This window comes from Elephantulus edwardii, unplaced genomic scaffold (assembly GCF_000299155.1).
Source record: "Elephantulus edwardii isolate Elephantulus edwardi_28Jun2011 unplaced genomic scaffold, EleEdw1.0 scaffold00041, whole genome shotgun sequence".
Lineage (NCBI taxonomy): Eukaryota > Metazoa > Chordata > Mammalia > Macroscelidea > Macroscelididae > Elephantulus > Elephantulus edwardii.
The window spans coordinates 2,996,926-3,008,703 of NW_006399791.1; the positions used below are offsets into that span (position 1 = coordinate 2,996,926).

Genomic DNA, 11,778 nt, shown 5'->3' on the forward strand with positions numbered 1-11,778 from the left:
GCAAAGGAGGATGGAGCCTCTGGGTTCAACCAGCCATTCCCACTGGACCCACCTGGGAAAACACTCTGCAGTCCAGAGGGGAGCAAATGACAGGAAAATGTCTTCTAACAGAACAAGAAGGCAAGCAGCTTTAACCCAAGACCACCAGTAAGGTGATAAAGCGTCCTCCCTTTCCCGCTTCACATCAACGCGCCTGTTCAGCATGAAGAAGCCAGAGAGTCGGCATCCAGTTCTCAAATCAGTAAGACAGTTGATTTAACTACCATTGGAAAATGCTTGTCATTTTCCTGTAGCATCTGGTCCCCACTGGATCACTTTCATTTCTTTCACCTGCTCCCCCCACCAACCAATTTCTGCAGCTCTGCAACTGCATTCCTGCCCATCCTCACCCTTCTGCCCCCAACCCTCACCTCCTTGTACCCCCAATTTGTTTTTTCCCAATAAAAAAAATTAAAAAAAAAAAAAGCAACACATTAGAGCAGGGAAGAAACTAGTGCACCTGACTCTCACTCTAACACACACCACGATCCCATCTCCCCAGAGTCAGAAGAACCGGAATGTGCCAAGATGCCACTACTAAGTGGTCTGATTATGATAAAAGCTGATGGGTCCTGAGAGAATGGGCATAAACTGTGTAAAAGAACCAAAATTCTTTAAAAAACTAGACTTAACGGACAGTTTAGACTGGAAGATTCTTCAAGACTGTCTCCCTGATATTCTTGACAACTACAACCAAATTTATTCCATAAGGTCTTCTTTAAACAACAACAAAAAGCCACTGTCATTAAGGATATTCTGACTCAATATAACCCTGCAGGACAAAGCAGAACTAACTGACCAACAGGATTTACAGGCTGTGAATCTTAACAAAAGCATCTTTCTCCCAAGGGGCTAATGAGTTCAAATTTCCAACCTTGGAGTAGCATCTTAACCACTGTATCACTCATCCAATAAACTCAAAAGGGACCTCTGGTCACTTAATGGGTACTGTCAACTCAAAGGTTCATGGTTCAAATCCACCAACTACTCTACAGGAGAAAGATGAGCAACCTTCTTCTATGTGATCAATTTAGAGCCTCTGAAAATCCACTGGGGTGTCAAGAACAACAGCAGGCTCATAAAAGAAATTATATCAGACATGAGTACAATGTTCCTTTTAAAAAAATCATCCTATATGAGACCAAATGATGAACATTTCTTGGAAGGGGAAAAAATATGAGAAGGCAAAGGGGAAAGGAAACTAGAGTACTGGAAACGGACCCAGAACTATAATGAGAAAGGTGATATGGATATAATATAAAAAATGTAACCAACGTCATTAAATAAATTGTGTGGAATTTCTTAAGTGGAAATCTAATTTACTCAGTCAACTTCGCCAAAAACCCAGTAAAATATTTTAATTAAAAGAAACAAAATATCTGGCATGGAGTCAGAATCTAAAAATCAGTCAGAATCTAACAATATTAACAACAGCAACAACAACAACAACAAAATAGCACAACAGAAAAGTAGTCAAATGATCCCAAGAGAGATCTTCAGAAAAAAATAGAATAACCAATAAACAGATTGGTAACATAATTAGGAAGATGCAAACTAAAAGCACAATAAAACATGCTATCTGGCCACTAGACTGGCAACAATTGAGTCTGACAGTACAACTTCTGGTGAGTATTTAGAACAACTGGTATCATTATAAACTCTTATTGGGAGTGTAAATTCAAACAACCAATTTGGAAGATGATTTGTAATAACCCAGTTATGCTAAAGTGATAAATACTAATTTCCCAGGCAATTCTAATTCTCTCTCTTTGAACACATGCTTTGTTTCCTACACAAATACATGTACATCAATTTTTTTTATACAAGTGCATAGCTTTCCCCTACATGGATGCATCATTTACTTGACCATTTTCTCACTAACAGACTTCAGTTACTGACAAGTTGATTCTTCTCCTACTAGCACAAACTTGGTGAACATCAATTCACAAGCATAGGTCTCACTCAAACGTTTGTATGACTATTTCTGCCAAATTCTAAGACATGTTCCTAATAAAATGGCATTCCTGATCTGGGGCTAGCAATCTGGGGCTGACCACGGGTACTCACAGATACATAAGCAATAAGCAAGTCTGCAAATCCAGTGCACAGGCCATGGGGCAGAGCAATGCTAATTAGGGTCAAGGAACAGACCCCTGGGGCTGAGCACACAAAGGACTAAGGCTGAAGCCTTTCTGTGAAAATATCCACATGACTGCTAAGTAGATGGAGAGAGGAGATAAGTGTAGACTGCCAGTCTTTCTGCCCTCAAGCTGTCAGAGGTTCCCACCTGCATCCAAGCCAGGACAGCTCGCCTCAAAATAAAGGATCATATAGAGAAGCCAGGGTGAAACAGATGCAATATTATGCAAAGAAACAAAAGCATGGAATTAATTCAGAAGTAAGTGAACACAGGGAGATATGCAAAAGAATCTTCAAGGGAGCATTATTTAGATTAGGAAAAATGAAAAAGCCCAAATACACAGTGACATGAAAACTGATACATGCATATTCATGAAATTTAGTATTACACAGTAGTGAACAATGAACAAGCACCAGGAATGGCTATCAGTGTAAATGCACCAAATTGGGTAAAATCTTAAAGTTTTAGAAGAATAAATGTAGTAAGATTTAATTTATTTAAAGTTCAGAAAAAAAAGTATACTGTATTCTTCAGGGAGATCTGTGGGTAAGAAGTTGCACTGTCAATCCAAAGGGAGGTGGTTTAAATCCACCAGCTGCTCTACAAAAGATGGGTGATTGACTCCCATGTGATTTATAGCTTATCCTATAATCGCCTGCGTTGAATTCTGATATGATCACACATAACATGAGAAAAACTAGTTTAGGAGTTGCACTGCAACCCAAAGGCCACACCTTTGGAAAGATGGGTGGTCATCTCCTATTCAAAGTGTACTTGGGAATTGCTAGAGGGTCAGCTATGAGTGGAGACAATGAGAGAGAAGTCATTTATGCTGTCATTTTATCATTCTTGCTTGAATCATCAGATATCTAAATGATTGATTTCACGCTGTGGTTCCACCAGAGCATGGTACAACCGGTAAAGGGGGAAAATTAGAGTACTCCTAGAATTTGTAATGCCATATAAATCAGTGTTCCTCTCTGGATTGGCAATCAAGCGCTCAACTGAAGTGTCTGTGCCACTGAAGACTCTCAAATCAGTGTTCCTCTCAATAACCCTTTCTTATTTTAAATATGTGAACCGTTTAGAGAATAAGCAAAAGAGAACAATTAACAGCTATACTTGGCCCTTCCTGATGAACAACCATCAATTTTATGTCTATCTTATAGCTTCAGATTCAAATCAAGATGTTAAGATTATCCTAAGTGGAGTTTTATACATGCTATTGTGGTACTTTCAGCCTCCCACGTAATATGCCCTGCCCACACCACTCATGGCACTCCCTGCTAAATCAGAGCACGTCATACTGAGCAAGGAATGCTTAAACACCACTAGACAGGGTAACCTCTAAACTTCAGGTAAACTGCTAAAACGGAATACACATTCCAGGCACGGAAAAAAGATGTTCTCGAGGAGCTTCTGACAAGCATTTTCTAACACTTGCCCCCAAGTCCAGGCGCTTTCCTGATGTGTGCACACAGCTGGCTTCCTGCCCCTAAAGAAGCTTCCTGCACAGAGAGAAGCAGATGCTTTCTGCTCACGAAGCTGCATATTTCCCTCTAACAAGGTCCTGACTTTCTGCTTCTTGAACCTGAGTTCAATGGGCTTCTGGTATCTTGACCATCCTATGAATTTTTCTATCTAATTACTATGGAGACATCTTGCTTATTCCCCAAATTGTTCTGAGACAGCTGGTGCCTATGACCTCTGGGTGTTGCTTTTTGGGTTTGGTTTTTTTTTCCCCTTAAATAAAATGTTTACTTTACACTGGTTTGCTTACAAAGTTCATATTGATTATTTATCACACTGGATCATTTTCCCACTTCCTTTACCCACCCTTCCCAAGACCCATCAAATTGTGTGACCCGCCCATCCTCATCCCTCTGCTCCTACCTACCCCTCATTGGGACCTCATACACCTTTTACCAGTTATCTATTTCTATAGTAATGGTCTTATACAGTATTTGTCCTTATGGCACTGAGTTAGTTCACTTAGCATAGGGCTCTCCAGTACCTCTCAAGTTAAGTAGTAGTTTTCAAAATCATTGCTCCTGCATGCTGCATAGTATTCCACCGTGTGAATGTACAATTCTCAATCCACTGAATTGTGGTTGGAAATCTAAGCTCTTCCCATGTTCTTGCAATGGTGAGTAACGCTACGAACATTGGTGTACAAGTCTCCCTTTGTGTCTCAGTTCCCATTTTCTCAGGTTATATTGCAAGCAGTGGAATAACTGGGTCATATGAAATGTCTATGGTCAACTTTTCATGGAAACATCAGACAGCCTTCCAGAGTGGTTGTAATGATCTCTAGTTTTGCCCTCTGGCTCAGGGATTTGTAGTTTCTGGCTGACCCCCAGGTTACAGACCCTCTTGATCTGGGCGCTGCTTCTCACTTTCTTATTGGTCATGCCTTTGGCTCTAAGCCCCCGATTACTGGATCCCCCTTCTTTAAGATCTGACTCTGCCATGGCTCCACATGACTTCTGCTCTGACCAGCTCCTTCCTCTAACTCATTACAAGTCAGTCTTGCCTTGAAGGTCTGACAACTAAATATGACCTGAAAGAGCTATAGGGTGTAGTTCATAGTGTGTTGCACTAATCAAAAGGCTGCTTAATCCCCAGTAGTTTGAATCCAGCAGCAGTTCTGAGGGAGAAAAATGGGCAGTCTTCGAGATTCACAGCCAATGTAGGGTCACTAGGATTCAGAATTGACTGGACACAACGGCAGTCAATGAATGAATGAATGTGAGTGATAGGAGCTTGGTAACAATGTCATCAAATCAAAAGAGGAGGTGTACGGATTCACGTAAGCCTGTCTTTCCAGAGACAATAGAGATCCCCAACTAATCTGAAAATACAGCAGAACCTTTAAACAACATACAGTTTGCTTCTAATTCTCACCCGTTCCAAAAACTCAAGAGGACTGTACTTGGGTCCCAAGACAAAAATTTTCTTTCCTTTTCGAGCCACGCCACTGAACACTCGAGCAAACGCAACAAAAGACTCTTGTTGACTTCCTTCCTCAGTTACAGGTTTAGGGGTCACAGTCTCCACCTGCTGCCCATCACCTGTTGGAAACAAAGGGAGAATGAGGGCCAAGAATACACCTTCTAATCCAAGAACAGCCTGGAAACACAGAAGGAAGAGTAAGTATGATGCTTCTGGCCCAGTTTCAGGAAAGAACCCCCAAGAATAAAGGAAACCTGGTGAAAGCTATGATAAAAGCTAAACTCTCAAGAGGTAAAGAGTGCACCTCCAAGGGAAGGAAGACGCCAACCACCGCTCATCAGAGCCTGTTCAGGAAAGCTGTACCTCTCGGCTCCTCTCCTTCTGGATTTGCTTCAAGGGTGCTCCCATCCTGGGTGGGCTCCAGGGGGCCCTGGCTTTGTGCCATGGCCAGCTTCTCCGCGTGCCTCTGCCTCGCGCGCTCACGCCTCTGCATAATTTCTTCTTGAGTGAGAGGCCTACGGGATGTCACAGATATGTTAACACCTGGCAACACCGAGCTTTTCGTGGTCTGTTCAAGCAGGGAAATGTGTTGATGTGGCTGAAAAGTTAGAAATCAGCCTCAGCTGCATTACAGGCAGAGGGCTTCTTTACTAACTGTACTAACAGGAAAGAGGGTCCAGCTGCTTTCCCTGAGAATGCTTTCCTTCCCCCACACTGAGTTTATGAGCTGGCATGCGGGCTGACACCAAGTCACGTTAAAGCAGAATCACAGGAAACCTTTTTGAAATACCCATATTCCTTCAGGAGGAGTCAGAAAACAGAGCGAAGGAAGGGATCAAGTAAAAGACAGCAGGGCTGCAGACACCCTGCTGACAAACAAGCACAAGGCCTCAATAAGACATCGAAGTTTTCCTTTCAAGTACAAAAATGTATTATTATAGACAGCTGAAGTGCAAGGACTAAGAGTTCCAGGTCAAGCTGAGAACAATGGGCAATTAAACAGGACAAAAAGTCAAATTGATATTATGAGTAATAGTGTCAAGATCTAAGCAGTGCCACCACAGAAAAGGCAGTATGTTTACTGGAGGTTGAGAGGAACAGAGCAACTGAGGGGCTGTTATGTCTACTGGCAGAGAGGGCACGGGAGCTCTCTCACTAAAGGAGAAGCAATAAGGAGAATAAAAACATCCATCCATTCTCTTTGGGAGTTTGGGTTTGAGAGGTTATAAACCAGACAAACTGAAAGGGAAGGAAGGCCGCCTCGAAATTCTCATGAATTCTGCATGCTCAACCCAGCACAGGTGCTCTGTGGTTGGCTAAATCTGGGCGTCTTCAGCCTCATCCTCCAGAATGAACATCAGGACAACCTGGATACTGCTCCCCCCCCCCAACTTTGTGCTCCAACTCTGCAAGCTGGGCCACTGTGCTTGGTGCTCAACCTTCCTGCCTCTGTACCTTTTATCCTTCACTTCTGGCTCTGCGCTTTCTAACTTGGGACCTCGTTAATAACCTTGCGACATCATTTCCTCCTCCTGTTCTCTCCTTAAGTTTTGGAAATCATGCACATGGTCACTCTGAACAGGCATCACTCACCTGCATTCTAAATGGTCACATATTCTCAGAGCTCCTGATGCCTGGCACCCAAAAATCCTTTTATTTTTACTTCACATGAGATGTCCGGGCAAGTGACTGTCCAAGTCCTGTGTGTTCTCGACTACCCCCTTCAGATACCTATCTGCTGGCAAGCCTTATCAGCAAGACCTGTCACTAGAAATGTGTAAGTCTAGTTCCCTTCTAGTCACTCATTCACTAAAAGTAATAGGGTTGTGTGGTAAGACACAAAAATACAGGAACTAGGTCTTGAGAATTGATTGTTTACATGCCATTAGTCAAAGCTGCTGGCACTAGAAGGAGTAACTCCATGACCACTGCAAGAGACAAGTTCCTCCTTACAAAGAAGCTCCTTATGGATAAATACTGGGTCAAATGGCCTTCCTGCCAGGGCCATTGTTCCAAGCAATACACAACAAATCTATTTCCCTCCCCTGCCCACTCATCACGATAGATGATCTGGAATAAATTAGTATTATATCCATTAACATCAAATGCACAGAGCTATCGATGTATGTATTAATCTGCCTATTACATTAACACTGGTTCTGTTATGTGCCAGGTATTATATCTGGTGCTGGGAGCACAGAAGGAAACAGACGAAAGGGAAACCAGCAAGAATTTATGTGAAGTGTTTGCTGTGGACCGAGTATTTGTTGAAAACAAAGAATAATTTCTTTGTTAAGAGAGCAGGTCTTTACTAGTAAGGAAAGAGCAAGGAGAGGGATGCTCTTAGGTGACTGCTGAACTAACAAGACCACCTGCAGGAGAAAGAAGTTATCAGGAGTAGAGATGAAGGAGACCAGAAGTGTGACCATTATCTAGTGATTGAAAGGTAGGCTGGGGGGAGGTTGGGGGGTGTGAGGTTGGAGGAGAAAGAAAAGGCAAGAAAGCTGACATATATGTAGCTTATAGATTCTGACCAAAATACTCGTGCTCTGGACTATGTGAGTATGGTCAAGAGAAGCAGACAGACAGTGTCAGAGAAAGAGCTACATGGAGCTATGTACATCCAGTACCAGAGGTAAGCAGACTAGCAGGGATCGAAGATGAAGAGAAGCAAAAAATCAAGAATAAAGGTGGCATCTCTTTGAAGAAAGCACCTTGTTTCTAGATGGAGCTGGAAACAACAGCAAAAAAATAGACTCAGGAATTCAAGGAGGGAGCTACTGCCTAGAAATTGCAAAAAGAATGCTACTTACGAGAACGTGTTACCAGGTGAGAATTCAGTAAGAATTTCTCAAAGATAAGCAGCTGAGAAAAGCAAAAGCAGAGACCTAGAATTTCAAAGAGGCAGCCTGCCTGGGAGGCTACAAAGCCATTTATGTCATCTGAGGCCAGGGAACAACCTAAGACGTTGCTGCAGTAATTTCCACAAGATCACGGAGCTCTAACTCAGTGTAGGAAACAGTGGTGATGAAATGGGGCGGGGGAGGGAGCCTGTGATTAAGACAGACTGCAGAATAAACAGACTTCCCAGGACTCTGTAAATGCTTGAAAATGTGCAGTACAAGTAGACAGCAACAGATACCCACACTCGTCAATCTCTACTAGAGTAGAGAGAACCAGAGCAGATAAAGTAGGCTTAAACTGGAACCTGCCTGACAGGCTGCCATCTCTAAGGCATTTATTACTAGTCTATTTACTATGACTGTTCTTTAAACTTGTATGGGTGCAAATCAGCAGTCCTACGCTCAAAAGTATCAGCTTCTTCCAAGAGGGAGATCGTGTAAGAGCACTGTACCATACAAACTGTACATTACTCCAGAGAAATTCTCCCCTGAGGAATTCCGCATTAGCTACCATCTCCCCTTTCCACCCTTTGCCCATACATATTCCGTTTCTTTGGCCCAGCCCAGCCCAGCTTCCCCTTTAGCCTTACCTTGGCTTATTCTGAGGCAAACCCTTAGCATCAACTGCAAACATTTTGGAAACAAAGATAATAACAGGAGCAGTGTCTTCACTTCCACATCTCATAAAAGCTAAACAAACAAGGAAGCAAAATGTCACTATTTTCCCCCCCACGTTATAAAGAAGCCAGACTTTCTCGAAAATAATTATATGATGGTTAGAATAGGTAGGGCATTACCAAAATATGAAAGCTGTCCATACTCTTTTATAAATTAAAAAAAAATTCCTCCAATTTAAAAGTGTAACATTGCTAGAAGAGTGATAGTTAAGTAATAGCAAGCCCAGGTGACAGAAATGAAGAAAGAAAAGCAAAAACGTCCTATCACTCTAATGGGAGGTACAGGGCTAACCACCAACTAAACCATAAGTAAAACACAAATCTCTAATAACTTACATGGGGTGCTTGAAACTGTAAATTTTTATGGGGAATAGACAGCCTATTCTTTTCCCAAAGCAACTGGTAGATTAAAATCATAAACCCTTTGGCTGGCAAACTTGTAACACATTATTCCATGAGAAAGGAAAAATACCCACTATTTTCTTATTAAATTCTTCCTTTATCCACAGTAGAATTAGGGGACATTATTAAGGGTCAGTAGGGCACTCTGATGACCCAGTGGTAAAAATCTGCACTGCAATCCTGAAGGCATACAGTTCTATTTCACCAGCTGCTCCCTCTGAAAGATGAGCAAGCTCTTCTTGTGTGATTTACTGCCCCTGAAAATCCACTGGGGCATCAGCCATGAGTTGGTTCCAATTTGACAGTATTCAACAACAATATTCAAGGGTCAACAGTCAGAAAAGCAGTTTACCAGTAATATAAAAATCAACAGTTTTTCCATTCTACTGCTAAAACAATTTAGAAAATAAACACAAATCCTTATTTATTATAGTAACAAACCCTACAAAAATAAATCAAGATTCAATACTATAATTTTCCCTAAATCTATAAACAATTTCAGATCACTTTACTGACATTCCCCACCCATTCCCAACCAGAACCACATTCAACACCAGAGGTGGGGGGTATTTTTTTTTTTTAATATCTCATTCCAAAATAATTTCTAGATGAATTAAATAATTCAGTATTAAAATGCAAACAAGCAAAGGGGGGGGGGAAACTTCAGGAAGTAAGAAATATAGTATAAGTTTTGCCAAGAACACCTTTGAGGTGTTCTTTTGAGGAACAGAGTATGACATGCCTGACTTGCATTAGAAAGGATCACCTGGTTGCAATGTAAAGAGCAGAGCCAGGAGACCTGCTGGAAAGCTATTCTAATAATCCAGGTGAGAGATGACGGGTGCCTGGCCTACAAGGCAGAAGCAGAAATAGAATAGCTGAATTCTGGACACACTTCAGAGAAAGAACAGGATTTGCTGATGGGTGTAGGGTGTGGAGTCCAGGACAACTACAAGGGTTTTAACCTGAGCCAATGAAGGACTGAGCCAATGAAGCCACAATGTGTTACTATGCAATGATTCTAGGGAGCAGGCTTGTGGTTATGAAGTTTCATTTGGGATATGTTACTTTCAGATGCTTTTTAAGAGCCAAATGAACAAAGGGTATATAGATGGGATACAGGAGCCTGGAGTTCAGGGCTTGCAGTTCATGATTTGGGAATTACAAATACATGGTTGTTACTTAAAGCTGTGAAATTAGGTGAGATCCCTCGCAAGAGATTAGAGAGTGTAAAGAGACGAGGCTCCAAGAAAGTCTCTTGTGACACTCTAAAGTTAAAAAGTCAGAGAGATGGAGCAGAACTAATAAGAATTGGGGAATAAATAGCCAGTGAAGGACCAGGGAGTAAAGAAGAATCTTGGAGCCTGGATATCATGCAAAGATAGATTTTTCTAGGAGAGAGGCGACTTGCCCTGATAAGTGCTGGTGACAGATCAAACCAGAAAGAACTAAAAGTTAGTCAGTGGTGACCCTGAAAATAGCAGTGAAGTTTTGGGAGTGGAGAGTGGTACAATTCAACAGAAAGGGAGTAAAAGAACTGGGTAGGAAGTACACACAGATGAATCTCAGAGCCTTCAAACCAGAAACAGCAGCTTTCCCTCTCAGAGGGAGTGTAGTGCGTGATTAGGAATTCGAATGAACTGTACAGGCATGGGGACCACTTTCTACAAGCCGTAGGGCCACAATTCCAGCTCTTTATGACAAATGAATATAGTTCAATTGTGAAATTAAATCAGAGCAGGAAGGATAAGTCTCAGGGTCACTGTCCCTCAAAGTATTTATTGGCTGCAACAAAAGGACTGTAGCAAAACTGAAACTCTAAACAAAGTGGACAAAGTAGCCATTCATAAAATGGTTCATTTATGAAAAAGGCAATTTAACAAACTGGCTGCTCCTTGGCAAACTAGCGTTCGGTATATTAGCCTAGCAATCCCTGGTCCCAGAACAATCTCAATGTGGAACCTGCCACACTATATCCATCTTCACCTCACCTGCTTTCAGAGCCTGTGTTTCTGGTGGAAGAGAATCAAACGTTTGTGATCCTGTGCACATCAGTTTTTCCACTCTCTCAGCTGTAATATCGAGGGGACTAGGAAGCTTCTGACACACCATAGCTGGGGTGAGCTGTTAAGGACTCAAAACTCTGGGCTACTGTTCCTCCAAGAGGCAAGCATACATTGTATGTGTAAGTTCTGAGGCAACAATGAATGCTTATACAAAAAATAGCTGGGCTGAAAAACAATTATTTAATGCATCACATCTCCAAATAGGCGTATGATCTTACAAAGTCGATGGACTCTAAATCCCTGAAGAAAGTGCTATTTTAACAAGGAAAAGATAGATGTTTTAACAATGATTGCTGTGGTATAAGTACGGACTAGAGAACCCTAAGTTCTAAAAATGTCGCACATGGTTTTAGTCTATGTTGTTGTTATGTACCATCGAGTTGCTTGCTACTCATAGTGACCCTATGTACAAGAGCCCTAAATGCCGTTCTATCCTGTGCCAATCTCACTGTCTCAAACACATTCATTCCCACCACTCCACTCACAGAATCGATCCATCTCATCAAAGGTCTTCCTCTCCTGCGCTGTCCCTCCACTCTCCCGAACATGATGTCCCTCTCCAAGGACCAGTGCCAAAAGTATGTCAGATGAAGCTTCAG

The 11,778-nt window shown here is 42.0% G+C and overlaps 1 protein-coding gene across 2 annotated transcripts in view; it reads right to left on the reverse strand.

Annotated features, from left to right (window-relative positions):
• Positions 1 to 11,778, reverse strand: part of EFTUD1 (elongation factor Tu GTP binding domain containing 1) — a 231,874-nt gene that overhangs the window by 175,435 nt on the left and 44,661 nt on the right. For both annotated transcript variants that reach the window (XM_006885125.1, XM_006885124.1), the window contains 4 exons: positions 11,105 to 11,227; positions 8,625 to 8,724; positions 5,495 to 5,646; positions 5,084 to 5,250 (listed from right to left, as the gene is read on the reverse strand). In XM_006885125.1, the coding sequence (XP_006885187.1) occupies positions 5,084 to 5,250; positions 5,495 to 5,646; positions 8,625 to 8,724; positions 11,105 to 11,227 (542 nt within the window). The remainder of the gene's footprint in view (positions 1 to 5,083; positions 5,251 to 5,494; positions 5,647 to 8,624; positions 8,725 to 11,104; positions 11,228 to 11,778) is intronic.